Source organism: Scomber japonicus, chromosome 5 (genome assembly GCF_027409825.1).
Source record: "Scomber japonicus isolate fScoJap1 chromosome 5, fScoJap1.pri, whole genome shotgun sequence".
NCBI lineage: Eukaryota > Metazoa > Chordata > Actinopteri > Scombriformes > Scombridae > Scomber > Scomber japonicus.
In genome coordinates this window covers 24,043,384-24,066,102 of record NC_070582.1, presented here as the reverse complement: position 1 = coordinate 24,066,102, position 22,719 = coordinate 24,043,384, and the positions used below count along the sequence as shown (strand labels likewise).

Here is a 22,719-nt window from a genome sequence, read left to right as displayed (position 1 = left end):
TCACATTGATATGTTAAACTGGAATATTTTGGAAGAGACAACAATGATGGATATACAAAACTATATTTAAAAAAACCCTGAAAACATAAAAACTTATTTAAAGAGTGGGACATTGTAGGCAAAGCGTGCCCCACGGCTGGCCCAACAGGTTGGGTCTGAAAGTCAGCGGACATTCCACCTTTTTTGAGACAAAGAAAACACTGATTCCAGGCCAGCAGTTGATGAGTCACAACCACAGCAGATGCGCCCTTGGGGCTTGGCAACAGCTCAGTCCCGACCCAGCCAAAGCAAATCTCCAGCCAATCATGGCTTGGATCAAATTGACGGACGGGTCTGGTGCCCAACCACGTTAAAAACAAAATGAATAAATAAAAAGCCGAGCAGTCCCAAGTTGCTCTGTAAGACCTACGGTTGGGTGTTGCGTTCTGGGTGTGTGGGAGGGTGTAGTGTGTTTAGGTAAGGTCTTAGCCAGAGAAAACAGTGCAGACTGAAGGCCTTTAGTGCCCGGGGGTTTTCTATAGGCCCGGATAAAGGTCAGCAGGGCCAGGAGACACTCCGCACACTGAACCCAGCGACCTGACTGCAATACCGACATCCTCATCAGATAAAAGAGTTCTGTGTTTGCTACCTCAGCGAAAAAACATGTAAATGAACTAAAATATATAATTTGCCTGCAACTACTTCTCTTAAAAAATAAAATAAATCAAATGTCTATATTCTGATATTTAAACATAGAAACTGTAACACAAACTAGAACACACAAATCTGTGTCCCAGAGGCAACATCAACCCTTTACCCTCAACTTATACAATACTTCGATAACTGGACTACAGAACATGCCGTCTGTAGGTGCATATGTGAACAAAACTTTATTTCCATGATCGGTTGATTATTTTCTCACTTAGTCGATTAGTTCTTTGGTCAATGAAATGTCCAAAAATGGTTAGAAAATCTTGACCACTGTTTCCCAAAGCTCATGATGACATCAATAACAGTTCATAACCCTCATGTGCAGCAGTGCAGCTCTCTGTAAGTTTGAAATGATCAACGTAACTGACTCCAGCACACACTGGTATGATATATCCAGACAAAAGGATGAAAAAAGGCTTTGTAAATGGAAAAAAGTCTCAGTAAAGAGATAACATGCTGCTCAGTCTTTCCTAAATGGCTGCTCTGCTGGCTGTAAACACAACATCAGTACATTCAGACAGGATGCGCTTAATACATTCTGGTTGTTGTAGTATTCCCCCTTAAGAGCAGTATGGGGCCTTCTTCTTAGTTTGCTCTACTCATAGGGCACCAATATGAAAAATAATTGCACATTTCTACAACATAGGTAGTCCAGTTTTAAGAAATCATCAAATTCACAGCAGTGAATTCTCCCTTTAAGGCCTTGAAGGCTTCCGTCTCTTTCTCTCTTTGCCTCTGCACTCCTTTTCTCACTGGCTTTATCTCTACTTTGCTCTGCATTCCTTTAGGGGAAGGGCTGCATGCAAACACATGCCATCGCTCTCTGCACACACATCATGGCTTAACAAAGAAGAGATGCGGAGAGCTCGAGTAGAAGAAGCAACATGAAACATGTACTAATGGAGGTCAAGAGTGGGAGATGGAAGAGGTGAAGCTCTCAGTTTGGTTTGAGCTGGCTTATCTTGTTTGGGAGGGAGATGTGCACTTCAAGAGCAAACATATTAATGTTCAACATTACGCTTCATTTAACAGAAGCAATGGCAAAAAGGCAGAAATACTGCCTAATTACCAATACATTCATAATTCAATTAGGGGTCGAGACAGTTTGGATTTTGAAATGGTAAAAATGTTTCTGCATGCTTCCTGGCACTGGAGCGGTTTCAGAGAAGACCGCTAGCAAAGAGTAGCCAAGTATGTTTGAAAGATAGGAGGCCATGTTCTGACTGGTTTATGACTGAAGGAAGAGAGGGCTTTAGCAAGATGGAAGACAGGAGATGAGAAATACCAGATTGGTGTTCCAGACTTTTATAAATCACTATCTCCATGGATACTGCTACAGAATAACCGCTATCATATCAGCGGAATGGGCCAGAGTGGAATATGATGAGGAGAGAGGGATTAAATGTTAGAAGGCAACAGACTAGGAGGAAGGAAGTGAGAAGGAGGGAGTTAGCCCAGTTAATTAAGTTAGAAGAGGTGAAGAGAGGGCAGCGGAGGAGTAGAGAAGTGAAAAAGAGAACAGAATAAGGAAAGTGAATGAGTTTAATAGCAGAACTTGGAGAGGAGTAAAAGAGTTTGGCTCAGAGGGGGAGGTTGTCACAGCATGCCCTAGCCGCCCGCTGCACTCCTCCTCCCTGCATTCCTTTACAGGGGAGAGTCTCTATCTAGTCCATAATTCGCCACCTGGGCCATCCAACACCTGTCTGTCAAATGTAAGTGCAAGCACACACAAACAGATACACAGTCATGTACCCGTGAGCCCGGAGGCTCAGGTGCAAGGTCAGCAATGATATAATTGTCAGTGACCTGCCAGAGACATCAAGGTTACAGATTAGCGGTGACAGTCAGAGACAGGCAGGTGAGTTAGCCGACCTGTATAATGACCTGTGACATGCCAACGCATCACAGGTGCTTACAGCAAGGCCAGAATGTGACTCTGTCCTCAGGCCTGCAGGTAAAAGGGCAATGGTAATGAGGCTCTCTGTCCTGCTAATGGCTGCAGGTCTGTGTCGGGGTCGCTCCATCAGTGTCATGAGATTTATCACATGACAAAAGAGTCTGAGGCACAAAGACAGTGTGAGAAAGTGGGAGCACTGTGTTCTGATAATGACCTACAGGACATCTTATAACTGAGGTATAAAGAGAGGTACATTCAAGTACAGCTCATATTCTGTAAATATTGGGGCTGATAGCTCTAATGATATATGAGTTATTAGACTTGCACATAAAAATGAATGTGTTACACTTTGTGCTCTGCTGGAGGAAACAGAAAAGGTTCCCAAAGGCTACATGTCTTCCCAGAACAGAAAGCTCAAAAAGGAAATATAGCTTTTCCTGGGAAGAATGATAACCTTGGCACTGATACACACATGCACACGCGGTGCGCACACACACTCTCTAAATTTGCTGATCTGCTGACATTCCCAACTGCAGATAAAATTCAGAACATTTCTGAACCAAACCAAAACATTACCTACAGATTACATTTCCAATGTAACAGAGCAGTGCGTAGGGGTGGTTTGGCTGTAGCACAGGGCATGTGAGAGAGAAACATTTCTTCTTTTATGCGCACACACACACACACACACACACACACACACACACGCACACACACAAAACTACGGTGTGAGAGCAGCGCTGCCACCTGCTGGCACAACATGTAGGTGTTCTCAGTTTTCAGATCAATTAAGTGAAGTCAACTACAAAAGCCTTTGATAGCTGAAAAGCAGCAAGTGTGAAGACAATCAGAGCTCTGTTGTCTTTTGTGCCATTGAGAAAAAGAAACCAAAGACTAGGACACATCCCTGTGTACAGTACCCCACCCCCCCACTCCCCCACCTTTGGATGAGGCCCCTGAGTGCAGACATTGTCTGAAAGTTACAACCTCACAGCTACAGTTTTCCATTCTGCTTTTCCATTACTATTTTTATGATAAGGGTGTGGATACTAGAAGTGTGTGTGTGTGTGTGTGTGTGTGTGTGTGTGTGTGTGTGTGTGTGTGTGTGTGTGTGTGTATTTTGTGACACTTGAATCTGAACCAGGATTGTGCTGATGCTACAGACACCTGCATCCTTTGAAGACTGACAAACCGTAATGAGTTACTTTCTACTACTGGTGGAACATAGAAAGGATGTAAAGGGTAAAGAGTAAAAAAAAAAACACTGAACAAGGAGATGTGTGGTTTGGGGGCAAGAAGAGGAGAGTTTGTGACGTAAAGAAGAGGCGCAGGGAGAAAAGGGGGGGAGCGGCTGTTTGCCCAGGAACACAAGAAGCAGTGTGTGTGTGTGAGAGTGGTAGAGAAAGAGGTGGAGTTGGGCTGGATGGAGGAGAAAGAGCGTCATGGAATACGGGGATAGATGGAGGAAGAGAAGAGGAGGTGGTGGGTAAAAGGGTTGGGGTTGTGCCCATGTTTGCACAGGATGTGTGTGGGGTGGAGCATGATGGGGCTTCAGGGTGAACAGAGTCTCTTTTCATAATCCTGAGTAGAAAGAAACAAGTAAAAAAACAAAACAAAACCAGACTAGAATGTAAAACACTCGCACTGTACAACTACTCCAGTGGGCCGCCCAACACAGCCAACACTCTGCTACAACATAGGTGACAGCACAGTTAAGCTGCTACAGGGGCTCTCTGTGAGATGGGACACAACCAAAAGTGCGCAAAAACAGCTCGGACGGACTGTTAGTGAGTCTTAAAAGCAAATGATGCAGAGATAAAGAGGAGGGTGTGGGGGTTCAGGCAGAATTCGGGTGACTTTCTGTTTTCTGCTCCGAGGCTGTGCATGCCTGCTCGATCCAGCTCATTAACTCCTAAGTGAGGGCGTTTAGTCACAGACTTCCTACCGAGGGGAATGTGAATGCATGTAACCTATTACTGTTCCCAGAACAGACCAAGATGTGCACATTAAGAGCTAAAATGTACAGAATGTTCCTTTATAGAGGAAACTTAAGTGAGAAGAAGTGAACTTCACTAGGGGAGGGGAATGAGTGACAGATTGATGTTGAGAAGGCAGCTCCACTCAAGTGACTGTGTCGGCATATTCTACATATCCCTCTGGAGCTTTACGGAGCGTGGCCTATGAAATGAGGCAACTATGTGAAAAATGTTAAAATCGTCACCCTGAATCTAAACCAAAGAGATCATCACGTCAGCAGAAATGATAATGATTTTTTAAAAACCCGATAAGATCAACACATTGCCTCGAGGACACAAATTGCATTAGTCGGCTTATTAACATAAGCTGGTCTGTTTCTAGGTATATTACATAACTCAGCCAATCCACATTCTCTGAAGAGTTGCAAACAATAATAAATAATTGGAGATGACAGATGAAAGGAGAAGTTTGGGGGACCCCCGTTCCCAAGGGAAAGGTCTCCATTTCCTGCTTCAGCAGATACGGTGCACAACTCCACCAGACTGTCTGGCATGTGAGCTAACAGCGTTGCTGCCATTTGATTTATTGTTTTGTTTTGACTGATAACCCAATTGCTCTTTAACCCTGACTACATGAAATGAACTGGCCAGGTCTAAAGTCTCTGAGCCGGAGCTACTGGGGAATGAAAACAAGCTGTACAGATCTTTGCTTTTTTCTTTAGACTACAGAAGCCTAAGAGCCAAATTGTTATTTAAATGATATTTTTAAAAAAAGCTAAAATATTTGTTTAGTTTTGTTTCTGAAATAATTTAACCTATTAAATTCAAATGTTTTAATTGCCACAGTTTGTACAGATTTGTCAGACGAATAAAAAACTGCTGACACTTCTCATTAGTTTATTGGGGTACATAAATTAAAATGGATTTAACTTTAAATATGAGAAAGTAGGAAAGAAAGCAAGAAAAAAAGGAAGACATTTCTCAGAACTCACAATGAAATTGTCAAATGTCTTCATTTATTTCATCAACAGTCAAAAATGCGAAGTCCACTAATTGATTAATTGTTGCAGCTCAAATGTTGGTATTTAGGGTGTTGTCAAGGTTTAGTCCAGAGTATACATTTCCAGTAATATACTGTACAATAACAGTAAGTGTTTGTTGTAAGGTCAGACTGGATGATAAACAAACAAACCCTTCAAATACTGAACTTAAGGATGAAGCGTAAGAGTTCCTTGGAATCATGACGTGAGCTTCTTAGAAAACATTCATGTCCCTGTACAGACGCACTCTGTTTCTAACGCTGTTCTCCACAGATGTGAGTGTGTGAACATTATGTATCCATCAGCGTGTCAAGTGTGTTTTGTACAGTAGCCTATCTGTCTCACACAGCAACGGTGGAGTCATCACAGCAGCAGAAGGTCTCTCGGTGTCTAAACAGCCAACTCACATCTGCCACTCTGCTTATCACAACAACCGCACGGTCACACAGAGAGAACAAGGACATTTTCAGAGAAGAGTACAGCCAGCCCACACCCACCCACCCACCCACACACACACACAACCCCTGAGTGATGCATTTAAATAATTAATTAGTGCTGCTAATAAAAACTATGATTAAATACACTCACTCATATTCGATTTTACCAATTTTAAGAAGACCACTCAGTTCTATTCAAATAGTGATGACTCAGGGATAATAACAGCTTGAAAAGACAAGAAAATAAAGCCTGTTTTGGTGCCTAGAGGTGTTTACCTAGAAAAACTAATTTGAAAGAGAGAGAAAGAAAAAGAGAGCGAGAGAGCGAGAGAGAGAGCAAGAGCGAGAGAGAGAGAGAATTCACTCCCCACCCACCGATGACTAGACAAGATCTCCTCACATCTGATTCCAGAGGAAACTCTGGTCCATTGTGTGAGTTTGATTAAGCCTGGGTGTGGACATAGGTGTAGGAAGTGGTCACACCCAAAGAGGTGAAGAGATGCTTGTGACTGAAGGAGGTCAACAGATTAAGAGACCAAGAAGAAAATTAAGTCAGTGGAAAATATGAGTGAGTCGGTCCTCCCTGCAGGAAGTTCTGTTAAAGTGCATGTGTGCCTCTGTGTGCAATCTAACCTCTAAATCGGGTTAGAGGTGTACGAAGTGCCTAAGATAATGTCAGTGCATGTATGTGTGTGTGCGTGTGTGTGTGTGTGTGTGTGTGTGTGTGTGTGTGTGTGTGTGTAGCAAGAAGCAACAACCTCTCCTTCCCAGAGAGAAAGTCTGATCTCTCAGAGGAAGATTCTTGGAAGAAAGGCAGGCGTGGAACATGATTTAATCACCAGCACCGCCTCTCATGGACATCAACCCATAACAACAATAACAACAACAGCAACAGCTCATAAAAAAAAAATAGGTGGTGATGGAGAGCCCACATGGTGACAACAAATGCACTCCATGGGCTGAGTTTTTTTTTTCTGAGACTGAAGACGTGTCACACCCAAAGCCTTTTCCGGCAATTAGCAATGACAGAGGATCATGTAGGGGTGTCAGCCAATATAAGTCTCTCGAGGTTAATCAGGAGGAAAAACAAGTTGTGTACAATGTTCGGTGCAGAGAAAAGGCCGAGCTGGAGCTGTGTTGTTGTGGTTAGTCACGGCGACGACGTCCTGTTTTGTGGCCACTACAGAGGAGAGGAAAGGGATGGACCGGGGGAGGGTGGAGGGGGAGCTTGTAGACAAAGAGAAAGGGCAGCAAATGTTATGGAAATTCCTGCACAAAGCCATGCATGTTTTGCTCCTTGAGGACATTGCTGAGATGACAGTGAAACCACAGCGTAGCCTGGCTCTTTGTCACGGACTGGCACGGAGGAAATACATTCCCCCCCCAATCCTCACACAGGGAAAACAATACCATTATGTGTGTATACAGACTGACTCTTTCTCCTCTTCTTCATGCATCCTCATCAACACATATGGCACCGAACAAAAAGTGTGCGCCTGTCGTCTACAGATGGTTTGTCAATGAGTGAGGGAAGGAAGTGGGCGGAGGCAGCTGCTGCCGCTGTCACAATGGGAAAATAAAAGAGAGACAGATAGAAAGGAGACACTAGAGAGGTCAAATCAATAGGTGTCCTTTGCGCAGCGAGAGAGAAAGGGAGGGACGCATGCCCCTCCACTGCTGCTGCCTGCTGCACATCATTAGTTCACTGATGAGTGCTGGTGTTCACATTTTCCTCCGCCCCCCAACAGATGCATCACATCCTACGGTAAAGGATGAGTTGTGGTGGGAACAATCTAATCTCATCCTTTTATGGGGAGATGAGATCAGCAGCTCTGAACACTATAAAGTATGTTTTTGTGTGCATCTCCTCTAGTCAGGTGTAAACAAGCCTCTGATTGGCCGGGAGCAGAGGAGCAACTGGCTCCCACCTGGGATGATGAGCTTATGCAGTGACATCATCTCTTTAGGAGGAGGATGAGAGGCTGCTAGTGCTGTGTGCACATCTGCCTGCAACACAAAAGACTAAAAAAAATGTAGCAGCTAAAACCCGTGGCTAAACCTGGCAGAAGAGCTCAGATGGAAAAAGACGGGTATTTAAGGTTAGTCAATGTTTGGCCGACAGCCTGCAAGCTCTCTGAGAGAATATAATAAATGTAAGAAACGTCAGCTTAGAATGTGCTGGAGTCAGCACTCTGCAGCATCTCTGCTCGCTCCCAAGCAGCCTCGTCACCACAGCTACTCCCTGATTGAATATAGCCTCACAGGGAGGGATATCAATGTGTGTGTTGTGACTCATGAATCTGGATATGACGTACATCCAGATGTGCTGCTCAGGTGTCAAATCTGACAATCTGAACATAATGAAGTTGATCTCTGGAGGCAACTTAAAAACTTTCCTTGTACCTTTTTTTCTGGTCTTCCTTTTCAGTCTATCCTTGGTAACAGCGCCATGTCAGATGGTAGATAACTGAAACAAATGAAGGGGCACAGCTGCCAAAGGCACTGCAGCACAGACGCAATTACACAGCTATGCAGGCAAGCGTGTATGTGTTTTAGTCTGAGAGAGGCAGTGAATAAGGAAGACTTACCGTCTCCCCACCACCTTCTCCGTTCAATTAGACTGCACCAGACAACCCCTCCCTCTCACTCTCGCTTGGGACAAACTCCATAAACAGGAAGTGAGGCGCCCAGGCACTTCCTCTCTCCCCTGAAATGGGCCTCTTGTTCCCAGAGGCAGCGCAGAGAAGCCGTGGGATGCTGCAACAACTACTACAGCCACTTTCCCTGTCACCTTCACAGCACATCAACAGCCTCCAGGCAGGCCCGTTGTTTTCATACTGAATTCTGTCTAACTCTTTTCCTGCCACCTGACCAACCAACAAACTGAGCCAAACACAATGAAGCCATTATCCACTTGCCAATGGGGCCACCAAGCAGCTGTAATGAGTTTTTCCATGCCTACAGGGCACCTGCTGCCACACACAGACAACTTTTGCTCCGGTATGCTGCATGTAATATGTCTGATCAGCACAGGTACAACGTTTTTTACCATGCATTGCGATATAGGAAATGCTCTGAGTCATCTCTCTAAATTTGTTTAACATCTTTTTTTTTTTCTTTACAGCTGATGAAAAACAAAATCAGGTTGTTTCATTGACAAAGTAGCTGCACAGAGGTCTAGTGCGTGTCTATTTAGGCATGTGCGTGTGTGCTGACTGTGTGGATCTAAATGCGGAGGTGAGGTTAGTGCAAAGCCATCTCTTTCTCCTTCTCCTGAGCCAGCAGGATGAGGCTGCTCCTGAAAACACACACACATTCACACAAACAGTTATGCAACTAGCCCCGTGTGTGAGGTCTGCTCTCCGCAGTGACTGGAGGGCAGGTGAAAGCAGAGAAGGACAGTCAGTCAAGAGAAGACTGACCAGACAGAGTCCCTCCATCTGAGTCTAGTGTGACACTCATGTCCTCACTGGATCTAGTGCCGTTTTACACACAAACCCAGACACCCCCGACAAGGTTTATTTATCCTCCATTATGAGAAACTCATTCAAGCTGAAATGAGAGATAAAGGGTAGATCTTGTTTTTGGGTTACCTCCAAAACTCAAAAAACAGATGTGGCGGAAATTCATCAACAAAAAAACGTTAAAGCTTATGTGGAAGTTCGTCTTTGTCTATCAATGTCTATTGTACAGTTTGAGTGTAGCAAGCTCCGCTGAATCCTGCTGGTTGATTTTGGATTGCACGCCCCATTGGTTAGGGTGGAGTTAAGTATGATAAACACAAGTTTAGTTAAGGGGAATTCAACACTAACAACTGATTTATACAGATTTAAAATATAGCAGATCAATATTGTTCCTAGAGTAATTTCCTCAAGGTAGAATTTCAACAGACCATCACATCTTCATTTTAAAATCAAAAAGGCTGAACTTGTTTAGTTAAATGTCTGGGCCTTTTCCTCCAGCCAGGATGACAGAGAAGCTCTATTGTACAGTGCAAGCGCCACAGGAAATAAAGGCATCCAACTCCTTCAGGCAAAGCTTTTAATAGATACTGATTTCATGAGATTTCTATGCGTTAATAGTAGCTAGCAGCACAACATTTGGACTTCCCTCAGAGGCCAAAGCGTTTCAGCTCGATTCAATTCAGGCCCATCTGACTGATGAGCAGCCACGCCAGAGGAAGGGCAAGGGGGGGGGGGGGGGTTTGTTGGTGGAGAAAAGTGTTTCCTTTTGAGTTGCATGTCTCTGCTCTGTGGAAGCAGCCAGGCTTGCCAAAGATAGCCTAATGGCAAACAGTATGGCCTGCTATGCTAATAAAACACACACAGTCTGGAGATACAGTCAGAAGTATTGTCTCACAGCACATAAATGTACCAACTGTGAGTAATGTGAGTGAGCCTCCAGGTCTGAACATGCCTGCCTTTCAGTAGCACATCAACAATACATCATACGGCGACAGAAACATTAAACCTCACAACTCAAGAGGAAAATTTGGATTTGTGTTTCATGCTGCGAATGTGTAAGGTGAAATGACAACCGCAGCTTATATGTCTGATGTTGTTGGTGGGCGAAAATGAAAAAGAAAAAGCAGAACACTGTCTAATGCTGAATAAGAACTTGACCCGAGATTCAACTGTGGTACTGTTTTTGCCTCGGGGGCACTTTTGTTGAAAGAGAAAATCAACCCTGTTAAAGTGTAAGTGTGTGTGTGTGTGTGTGTGTGTGTGTACGCCTGTGAGTGATAAACAGTAAAGGGGATCCTTAGATAACTTTCAATGGTGTCACAAAGGCAACAACCCCAAAAAAGGTAAGTTGCACTTTAATTAATGCAAACTGATCCAAATAACCAGGAAAAAACTATGTTCTGCCTTGAAGGACACATCTATATATATTTCTTTTTTCTCTACATTGGACCACATAGCTCCACTCTTAAATCCTAGCCTGACTGCTTAATCTGACAACAGACAGCAAACACATGGGGCACATGAGATTAAAACACAGTGTCACAACCCACAACATATGTTAAACAAATAAAGTTATTGAATCTTGAAACAATATTATCACCTTTCATTGCCAAAGAGCTCCTGCAAGGTCAAAAGCTATGATTACATGCAAGAATATTTGATTTTTTAATTTTGAAATATTTTAACTGGATAAATTGATGCCTGATTAGAAATGCATTTTTTGGTTATATATACACCCGACTGATGGATGTGTTGACTCTCAGAAGCACTTAGTGAAGTGTATCCTGCATCTCTGTAAGTTCAGCTAAGTATAAAATATCCAATCTTTGCTCCACGCAGCTCAAATAGTCAATCATAATAGCCATGCTGAGAAATGAAGGTCAAGTCCATTTTATTTGACTGTACGTCATACGATGACAGATTGTTCAATCGCTCCACTCTAAACAGGATGATCAACATTAGAGCTGACACTGTTTGACTGAGCCCTGGCAGCCAGTTTCTTCTGCACACAATGCTACTGTTGAAAGCTGAAACACCGGAGCCGGGGGGGGGGGGGGGGGGGGGCGGTGGGGGTGAAGGGCTGGTCCCAGACCGAGGTCAATGAGGACCTGTTCAGATGGGTGTGCCTCCAAAAAACACATATCAATCAAGCAGTATAGCATCACCGCTGGGCCGTCCGATTGGCTGATGGAGACGCAGAGGGAGAGGGAACGCTAAAAATAGACTTGATGGTCCATTTTGGCTTAATGAGCTCCAGGTCCCTCCCCTGCCTTCATCATGACTGGGGGAAAACAGAATATAAGGCTCCTGTGTGTGTTTTACCAAAGCCTACAGTATTTAACACATGCTGAGCTGCAGAAATACATACGACACACACACACACACCCATACACATATACATACATGTACAGAGGGAAGGCTGTTATTCATACTAAGAGTAGCAGTGAAGTGTAAACAAAGTTCTGAATCACAGCGAGGTCTAATCGAATGCAGCTGTGGTGTGTGTGTGTATGTGTATGTGTGTGTGTGTGTGTGTGTGTGTGTGTGTGTGTGTGTGTTAAAGCTACAATTTTACCCTCACCATCAAAAAGCTCCTTAGAGAACCAGAAAGTTATATTTAGACTTTATACAGCAGTTAAGGCAGACTCAGGCTAGCTAACCCCACAACCACAAGAGAGGGGAACCAGATCCTTACTGCTCCGACTGCCAGAGAATCTAACCTAAATCATCTTGCCCTTTCTAGTTAGCACAATAGCCCGCTGTACGACTGCCAGTAAGTGAGTCCGATTTTAAAACAAAACTCCCAACACTTGACGGCACTGCCAGGTTTATCTGGAGGGAACTGATTTCAAAGTAAAATCAGCAAACAGAAAAAAAAAGGGCCAAAGTCTGAGAAGTTCAATGCCGTGCAAACAACAAAAACAGAAAAGTCATCCCTGCCCCCTTGTTACAGGAACACTGTGTCCAAACAAACAGCGCTGCGCAGCCGAGGGGCACGCAGGAGGACGAGAGCACTGACCAGCAGCCACCTGGCGTCATGCCACTTTAAAAAAACTAAACCAATCTTAACCTAACGTACCGCTTCGCAAGCCCCGTAACCAGCATATAGCGGTATAGGAGAATGGCCATGTGCCATCAATACCCCTATGTCCTCAACTCCCTCCCTCCTTCCCTTTTCTCCTCTCCCCCCTCCCACAAGTCAAGATAACCTGTGTCTGACTTCAGCAGAATCACTGCCTGCTACAGCAGCACTGTCCTCAAATGTCTCCTCCACACCGCAGCACAATAACAAAGAGTGTAAGAGAAAGAGAGGAAGGGGAGGGGGAAGAGGGAGAAGGAGGGAGGGGTGAGGGGGTAGGTGGTGGTGGTGGGGGGGGTTAGATGGAGAAGTCATTGACAGCCTGAACATTTAAGCTGAAGAATCCTGAAAAGCCAGCTATGATGCCAACAACATAAACAACGGCAGTAAAGGAGAGGGAAAGGTTAACGATGAACAGTGACTTGATTAACTACCTATAGAAGAAGCAGTCGCAGCACACCAGAACCCCCATCCAGCCGGCGGCGAAGCAGAGCCGGGGTGACGAGAGCTCCGACCCACAGCACCCTTTTCCTCCTCTCTCTCAACCTCTCCCCCGTTTGAGCTCTTGTCTCCCACAAAAACACGGCTACAGGTGCAGCAGGCCAGCAGCTCCAAGCTCCAGCGTCGCACCTTGTGTAATCATACAGCTGCTGAGACGGCCTTCGACTTTAACGCGGGTCACGCAGGACAGGCGGACGGACGGGTCCACGCGGGCCATCCGGCGAGTCAGCGCTCAGAGAAACACACTTTCAAAACAAAAACATTCACAAAACCAGCCTCACTTCTTTGAGCATGTTTCTCTCTCCCTTCCAACTACTGCAACTGCCTGCCTCTCTTTCACACTCTCGGTCGGTCTCTCCCTCCCTACCTCCCTACCTCCCCCTCTCTCTCCCACTCTCTCTCTCTCTCTCTAGCTCTCTCTCCCTCTCTCTTTCGCTTGCTGGCTCCCACTTGAAAGGCGGGAAGATTAGCTTGGCAAACAGAGTCCCATAAACAAACTGCTGACTGCTGGACAGCACAGGGTGGACTGCAGGGTAAAGAGAGCGAGAGATGGACGGAGACATGGCAAGAGAGAGGGAGGAAACAATCCCTGAAAGGCAGCAATCTCAGCCATCTGTATACATCCTAAACAAGGGCTAAACATCCTATCTCCACCCATCGCTCACACAGACCAAACACACACACATGCTCTGTTTGATAAATCTCAAGTCAAATCCTGTCAAAGCGCTCTGGAAAGTTAATCAGTGCAGCAGGTCGACAGCGTCCTCGTGCTTTTACACATTAAGTGATATGTAACAGACTTTTGACAGAAGATGGGTAACTGCCAACTCTGAGAAGGGACCAAACACGTGAAACGAATGTGTACATGGTTTTGTGCACGTTTACAATAACCGTGACTCTTCATTCACACAAAATGATGCAGAGGTACGGGAGGGGCTAGTGCCTATGGCAAGCCCCCAGAAAGTGAGCCAATCACTGCAGAGTGCTCGGGCTGTGGTGTGGGCAAATAAGGTGAAGGACGCGGAGTGAATTATGGGCTTCGTTACATCTCTTCTCCTCTCTCTCTCTCTCCTCTCTCTCTCTCATTCCCGCAGCACTCGATAAGCGTGATCACTTTCTGTTGCCCTCTGCTATTTGCTCTCTTCTCTATGCACATCAAAACAGACAGCTTGAAAGACTGCAGTGGTCAGGTGGAGAGATCTATGTGTGTGTGTGTGTGTCTGAAGGCTGCAATCATCGACAGACACCGACACAGGATTAACCGAGTGTGACGGAGGCGGACGCCCGCCGCCGAATACTGACACCCCATGTCAACCTGGACGGCATTGGTCTGCTCAGAGAGAACAAATCACTGCAGCCTGGAGAGGAAAAGACAGACGACAGAGGCAGAGCCGACAGTCACCTTCAGAAGACAGCAGTTATGTAACAACCACAAGGGGGAAGGTTCGGCTCTTATTCTGTCGCCCAACACTGAGATTTAACAATAAGCAGACACAGCAGACATTTACACCAGCAGCTAACTCAGCTGCACTAAAACTTCAGACGATGCTGTGACTCCCCCTCGTTCCTCCAGCTGCTCCTCCTGCTGCTACGTCTACCAGCTCCTGTTCTTTTTGAGATAAAAAAGATAACAAAGAAAAACTGCAGCAGCCCAGCGAAGCACTTTTACATCCAATGACGTCATCCCTCCTCCTCCTCCTCCTCCTCCTCCTCCTCCTCCTTCTCCTACTGCTGCTCCCTGGAGGCCTGTCACCAGGAGCTGCGGCTAACAGGCCTCCTCTTTCATTGTTTAATTACCTCATCCCTCTCACCTGCACACAGATGCACACACACATGACACCACCTTACACACAATGGTCATGGAGGGGGATAGTGACACACACACTTTTCTTGCACACTCTAAGTGAAAACAGAAGAGGAGGAGGGGTACACATGGAAATAACATTGTTCTCACATTTTCAGCTGTGTGTTGAAGCGAGCGTTTGAGCTTGGCACTTATCAGCACCCGTTTTGTTTCAGTACCTCAAAGTCAGGATGTGGGTTTTGTGTGTGTGTGGCTGTATGTCAAGTACAGAGGAAGGCCATGTGCCCTGTAACGAGGCAAAAGAGGAAAAGGAGTGCCAGAGAGGAAAAGCGCCAGGAGTAAAAAACGGCCATTAAATCAACTGTCACTTTCAACAATGTGAGCAAGTTCTTGCAGGTCTGTGTGAGTGTACTTCCTCAGACTTTCAGGCCTTATCGTTTAATCCAGACAAACAATACAAAAAGCAAGACATCCGACATAACAGCAACATGGACTCAAATCAACTGTTCAGAAAGACAAAGAAAGTATTTTCCCTATAAACTTGTGACTTGGAGAGATAAAACAATGAGGAGGAAAGATAGGGACAGAAAGGCGGGGAAAGACCCAACTCGTGACCGGATTTAGAAACGCCGGGATATGAATAGGGGCCGTTGCAATCATGTCAACGGGGGTGGGGGGGGGGGGGGGAAAGTGGGTTAGGGGAGGAAAAGAGGCAGACACACATCGTGCACATCATTCACACATCAACACATTACACAAACACATACAAAGTTGCTAGGTGATGGGACCATAAGAAGGGGGTATTTCAGTGCAGGATAAGGAGGGGCTCTTGTTAAGGATAAGAGAGAGAAAGATAAAGTGGGAGGGAGAGGGGGAAGAGACACTCTTTTCCTGAAGAAAACAAAAGAGAGAGAGAGAGAGACCCCCCCGCCCCCCGCTCCTTCCACTCTTAAAGCAAGACAGACAGGTTTCACACTGACTCAACCACACGTGGATGCCACACTGGTGGAATCAGGGCACCCTAGACAGGAACTGATGTATTATCAACCCCTGATTAACGATAGATAGATAGATAGATAGATAGATAGATAGATAGATAGATGGATATTTTAAATCATTTAAACTTAAAAATAGACATCAAATGTAGACTCAAATGACTTCTACATCCTTTACAATAAAACTGTCAGTGGTCCCACTGCAGCACATGTGTGCATATTGCTGGTGTTGCAAAGTCTACTAATATTAAAGCATCACTGCCGGATATTAAAGAAATGCCATAGAGTGCAATAATGAGACTATAAAGTCACTGACACAGTGAACCTCTATGAAAATATCACAGAGAAAGTGAACTGATGTATGAGAGAAGCATAACAAAACGTGCTGTGCCCCTCCCTCCCTCCTTCTTCCTCATCTTCCTCTCTATTTCACACATGAATAAGTTACCTCTCGGCACACACAGCAGTCTCTTTCTTACCTATTTAATGTATAGGACCCGTTTCGTTTAAACCTCATCCTGGATGACAGGAAGCGGATAAAGAAATCCAGAATTGACGACGTTTCAGGCTTTTTGTCGCACCTCGAAAGAAACAGACCTCCACCGTGTGTCTCTGTGGACGGCTGCAGGAGAAACAAAAACGCGGAACAATACGCGAGTTTTGCTCTTTGCAGTCCCTTCAACACTATCCCTTCAACACCTTTCTCCCGGTCTATCGCTCATTCCCGAACCTCCTCCTTCTCCTCCCCCGCCTCCTCCTCCTCCGGTGCCCCCCTCTTGATTCAGTTTCCGTGGGGCAGGGTTAAAGAGTCTTCAGGCTGCAGGCGTTTTGATTCAACCAAAAAAAAAAGAAAAGAAAAGAAAAAAAAAAAAAAGAGGAGAGAGCTCGTCCCGGAGACATGGACGCAGTCCAGTCCGGAGCGTGTTGAAGTTGGTGATATTAACACGCAGTGTGTTTGAGGCTGTGGCTGCTTTGTGTCCACAGCAGCCTCGATGACGTCAACAACCACGTTTTCACTCCCCCCCCCCCCCCCTCCCCAAAAAAAAGACACCCTGATGAAACTTGAACCGTTTCTTTCACTGTGTTCACTCCTGCACTCGGTGACACAACTCTCATAAAAGCAATGTTTAAATATTTTTTGAAAAATCAGAAAGAAAACGCAAAAGCCGGCGGTCCCTTTATGAAAAATGGTAATCGATGCGAGCCTTCTTCTCTCTCTCCCCATTCACGTTCCTGTATGCAGCTCTCATGTTTCAGCGTTTCCTATCTGGAGCTGCTATATATAAATACACACACACACACGCACACACGCACGCGCATGCATTTATATTCCGCCATAGGCTCAACACAAACCAGACTGACTCCTCAACCCCAACACAGCTCTTGTCAACGTCTGAAGGGTGAGGCAGATTTGAGGCTAAGAATAGGGCTGAGGATCCATTAATGCCGTTTAAATCCAAAGTAGCCCTTCTGAGTCCAAGTGTGTCTCTGTGTAATGGACACACAAAGCTGATAAACATGCTTGAACTGTAGAATATATAACTTTATCAAACTCGTGTAGATTATAAAAGGTCACAGTTTAATGAAGAGAAAAATCATGCTTTTCTGAAATTATGCTTTTTAAGTCATTTCTACTTATAAAAGTGTTTCTTTGCCCAATAACGATGACAAACTGGACGTCTACCTGTTTAATCTACATGCTACATACATCACGAATCAACTCTTCACTTTACACCAGGTGCTGCTGTGAGCATTAAGACAAAGTGATGTATAACAATGAACTTGTCTGCTCTCTTTAAAAAGGACGTGTAGGATTTAGAGGCATCTAGCGGTGAACTGACAACCCCTCGCCAGTGTTTGGTTTGTCTGTAGATATGAAGGACTCATTTTAAGGTAGCGAAAACTCAAATCATTGTTATTTTCAGGCGATTAAACCCTAATGAAAACATGCATATGAATACTGTAGTCCATTTCTGCCAATAGATCCTCCTAAATCTTACACACTGGTCCTTTAACACATCCATGGCAAAAACTGTCTGTCTGGTGAGTAACATCCACGCTATGCAGCATTCCTAGCTTCCTCTGTGACAAACAGAGTGACAACAAAGTCAGTTACAGGAATGTTAAACTTTAGGGGGAAAACGTCAGGCAGAATAACTCAAAGTGACTTTGACCAGACGAAGAGGTGACACTGGAATGACTTTACAATGACAAAGTGTGATTTTTATCACTCTACCCTGCCAGCCAGCCAGCCGGCCTCCGAGGTGTATATGCAGCTTCCCCTGAGGGCATGTGACAAAAGCTTGGTGCCCCCGCTGGTTCATCTTCACACTACTGCATGTGTGTGTACACTATATACAGCTGATAGAGGTGAGCCAAAGCTGTTGTTTAGTCAAGTTTGGATTTGTATGATAATGAATTAAAATAAGAAAAAGTTGCTTCAATGGAGTTGGAGAAGAGAGAAGATGGATGGATGGAGAGAAGGGGGATGGGGGAATATATTGAGCAGTGGGCCAGACCACAAAGGCTGAAAAATGGAAAGAACAGATGTGCTTTTCTTACAGTCAAATGAAGAAACTTTGGGGAAAGGAGGACGACGTGCAAACGAGGGTCCCAAAATGGATTAAGATCCAGGATGATGTTTATGGTTACAGATAATGTGTTGTGGTTACTTGAGTCACTTGAAGACTGGTTCAAAATTAGACTATTTTCCATTGAAAGTCGCTTTTAAAGCTTTAAAACTATAAATTAAAGAAATTAATTGAAGGGCAAGTAACTAAGAGCAAACATCAAAGAATCCTGAACACCAGTTTGAAAAAAAAATCACTCATAATAAAATATCTCATTAACTTCTTAGCTTTCAGGTCTGGAGGGATTAAAGCAGAGAGAAATACAAAATGATGAATCCAGGCAAGCGGTAAGTTTAAGAGCATTTGGGGTTATTCAGCATTACATCATGGGAGTGGGGTGCAGCATCTGTCTGTGTGTGTGTGTGTGTGTGTGTAATTCCTCCACTCCCGCAAAGCACTCAGGTTGGTTTCAGTGGCTCCAAGCTCGTTTATTACAGTAAGAGCAGCCTGGCACCAGAACTGCTGATCAATCGCACCGCTGCTTCTCACTCAGTCACTGCAGAGTTGCACAACAGCCACTGGAGGCAGGAGGAGGAGGAGGAGGAAGATGGAGGAGGGAGGAAGAGGGTTAACTAGAGATGACAGGATTCCAGAGGGTATGTGACAGAGACATAGGTGGCTCAGATTAAAAGGGAGAAAAAGAGGGTAAGGACTGCAGACCACAGAGGCACAATTAGCCCAGGCTTTATTGATGCAGTTCAAAACAACCCCCTCCTCCTCCTCCCCCTCCCCTCTTTTTCCTCCTCCTATTCAGTCTCAATCCATTCCTCTTTCCTGCACTTATTCATTGCCTCCACCTTACTGCTCTTGATTTTATTGCTCCCATTGCAGCCCCTTCATTAAGCTAATTTGTGCTTTCTTTCTTCTTTCGCAAGCCTTATTTCTATGCAAACCTCCCTCACATCATGAGCTCCTTTTTCTCACTCCTTTCTTCTCCTCTTCTGTCCATCTAACTCAGTTCCTTCCCCTCCTGGTGCATGTTGTGCAAGAGTGAGGTGAACTTTTGTGTGTGTGTGTGTATGTGTGTGTGTCTGTGTCCATGCATACTAATGGAATTAAAGATGCAGCCACAAGGAAGGAGCTGCAGGTTTGTCTGGAGGTGCTGATACTGAGGATAACATGAAATACCCATAGACCGCCTCTTTTCTCTGCCTCGTTCCCCCAGTGACAGAGAAGCTTCCAGAAAACAGTCATCGCTCACTGACTGCTGTGGAATAGCCCATGGCCCCTCCACCTCCTACACAGGCTTTCCAGGAATACATTGCACAGAGGCAAACGCTGGCTGGACTGCAGCGTGCGCACCAACACACACACACACACACACACACACACACACACACACACACACACACACAAACCTTTGTGTCAATTACATGTATGAGAAGAGACGCCAGCTTTTCTATGCTCCAAGTTCCCCAGCATGGAGGTGATACAGACAGAAAACATACTCTCATTTTCTCACACACACACACACACACACACACACACTGCTGTAAAAACAAAAAAAAAGATTAATCTTATGAAACCACTGACATGTGTTTGTTACGCAATTTAATGTACACAGCATCTCTCTGCCAGGCATCAAGAACATACTGTTTCTCTTTCCACACACATACACACACGCATGCAGTGGGTACCCTCGAAATATGCTTCTACACACACACACCACACACACCACACACACACACTCACACACTCACACACACACACACACACACACACACACACACACAGCACAGTTAGAGGTATATGTGAGCTGGGGCCTGGCCAAGGGGTGCAGTATGAAAGGGCCTATATATACAGCCAGGCTGGGCGACGCCAGGAGTCGGTCAGTCTGTCTGTGTCCTTCTTTCACATACAGCCTGGACTAAACACTATAACTCACCTTATACAGCTGTCTGAATGGGCCAATAAGTCATTCTATAGGCTGTTGCTGCTCACCAAATCACAACAAAGCTGAAATAGCAATAGTGGCGTCTCAGTATGTGGGTATTGACTCTGACAATGATTGAGTTAAGTGTGAAATAATGCACTGAAATTACACAGATGTTGACATTTCCTCAAATGTCTCCTGGATGCCCCCAAAAGTCACATGTTATGTCTGAGTATTTCTGGCCTCTGTGTTATCTTTCTATATCTAGACTGCTTTGGTTTCAATTCAAATTCCACCTGACTGAGGAAATGAAATGCAACCATACCCACAGACTGATCACTGCTCAGGCATTTCCAGAATAGGGATGGATATTGAGAACCGGTCCTAAATTGGTACCAGTTCCAGTACTGAAATACTGATAAGCTGTGGTTTCACTTTGCTAAATTTAATGAAACTTTAGCTAAAGGCAATATATGTAAAATAATTGTTTTTAAAAAGGTAGTTGTATGTAAAGGGGGTAACATCTGCAACTGTATGAAACATGCATACAACATTGTGTACATCGGACGCAATGCAGTATGTTGGCTGCTGCACCTTTATACGTCCTCAGTGCAGCCTCTGCCCCAAGCTCTGAGGTAGATTTGAAAAACCATCAAGCGAAAAAGAAAAAAAGGTAGTGTGTTTTTTATTAACTAGTTATTCTGAAGATAGCAGCATTTTATGAGTACAACACTATTTTTAAGTATTTCTTTTCATTAACAGATGAGGGGGCATCTGGTAACTGAGTGGTTAAGACTCCCCTGCATGGTCTGTCTATATCTGCACTGTCAATATCAAATGAAGGCAAACTGGCCAAAAATATCTTCAACTGTTGAATAGTAAGATTTCTGGGACATAAAAAAACAGACATATTACAGATTAGAAATTATGCCTATTTTTTTTAATCACTTTTCTTCAAAATGTGACGTTTCTTATGTTATTCTGAATGGGTTTTAGACTCTCTGCTTCACTTAATAAGAATCAAACATTACAAACTGAAAAGAGAACTCCATCCATTCAAGATTCACTGCTCTCCACTTCAATCTTGTGGCAGTGACGCTGCTTCATTCTAAGCACTCGCATACTGAAGAGGAGGTGAGCTGCTCAGAATAGTGAGACTGTGATGCCACCTACTGCTGACCAGAAGTAATGCACAAGCGGCGTGGAAAAAAAACAGAACTACTTCTTTCTCTTGGACCGCTGTGCTAAGTGAGTTGTGCTGTGAGGTGAGGGGCAGTGATATGAGAGAGGGGCAGAGGTGAAGGCCGTCACTGACGTCCTGCTGATTGGTATGTGCTCTGACTGCTGGAATGTGAACAAAGAAACGATGGAGGGGAGAAGGCGAGAATAGAAGATTTATTAAAAAGAAAAAAGATGAAAGAAGATGAGGCAATGAGGCAGAAGGAGAGCAGTGCTGATGTTTCAGTGACATCTGGTATTGCTGGTATGGGAAAGACACTGAGGGTGTGTAATGAATGGAGGCACAAGGCCGCTCCAGAAGTGGCTGCAAGTGGTAACAAAACCACTAGGGTGAGTTGTTGGCTCTCTGAAAATGTAAGCTTATAAGAAGACCTTTAGAAATGCTTTTTGCTCATAGTGCCAGTAAGGAAAAATAAATGCTAGTGAGAGGTTTCACATTGGTGAAAAACCTTAAAACCAAAATAGATTTTTTAAAATCCTCCAAGAAGAATAAGCGAGTGTGCCTTAGTGCAGAGAAGAACAGAACTATTGATCTCTGTGTCTGCCTCTGGCTGGTGGTGGACTGGTATTGCTGGTTTAATACTGCAGCCGCTTGATACGGTCATGTGATACTGGACTGGAAAGAGCCGACAGAGCCCTGTGCGCACTGGGAAGGCCTGCGAGCCATGATTATGCAACGAGATCTGATTTCATGCTCATTGGATGTTTCTCTCTTTCTCTCTCCCATCCCCTCTCTCTTGTTCTTCCTCTTTCTATTCGTTTACAGTCTTTCTACTTCTATCTACATTTCACCTTATGTTACCTCCTACTGTTTTCTATATTACTGTTGCTTTGGAGCTGATTCCTCTATCTTGTCATGACATGCACACACACACAGCTGAATACACACCACCCTTTCCTGGAAAACAGGGAACTCATATGACCCCGCTAAAATCAATATGATTGACCAAACAAAGTTACTCAACAGATGACAGGTAAGCATTTTTCTCAGTTTCCTGCACACTGGAGAGTCAAGTGGGCTGAAGATGTGCTGCTCTCTTGTGGTGGAAAGAGACACTACATCTAAATTATGTCAGCAACCTTTTGGTTTTTCC

General features: G+C 44.6%; 1 protein-coding gene across 2 annotated transcripts in view; it reads right to left on the bottom strand.

Moving 5' to 3' along the window:
- The window catches only part of mob2a (MOB kinase activator 2a), a 59,014-nt gene that overhangs the window by 19,537 nt on the left and 16,758 nt on the right, over positions 1-22,719 (bottom strand). Inside the window, exon 1 of one of the 2 annotated variants that reach the window (XM_053319767.1) lies at positions 13,018-13,450. The exons of the other annotated variant lie outside the window; for it this stretch is intronic. Coding sequence (XP_053175742.1) covers positions 13,018-13,055 — 38 coding nt within the window. The 5' untranslated portion in view covers positions 13,056-13,450. Of the gene's footprint in view, positions 1-13,017; positions 13,451-22,719 lie in introns of those variants that run through there. 2 annotated transcript variants of the gene reach the window in all.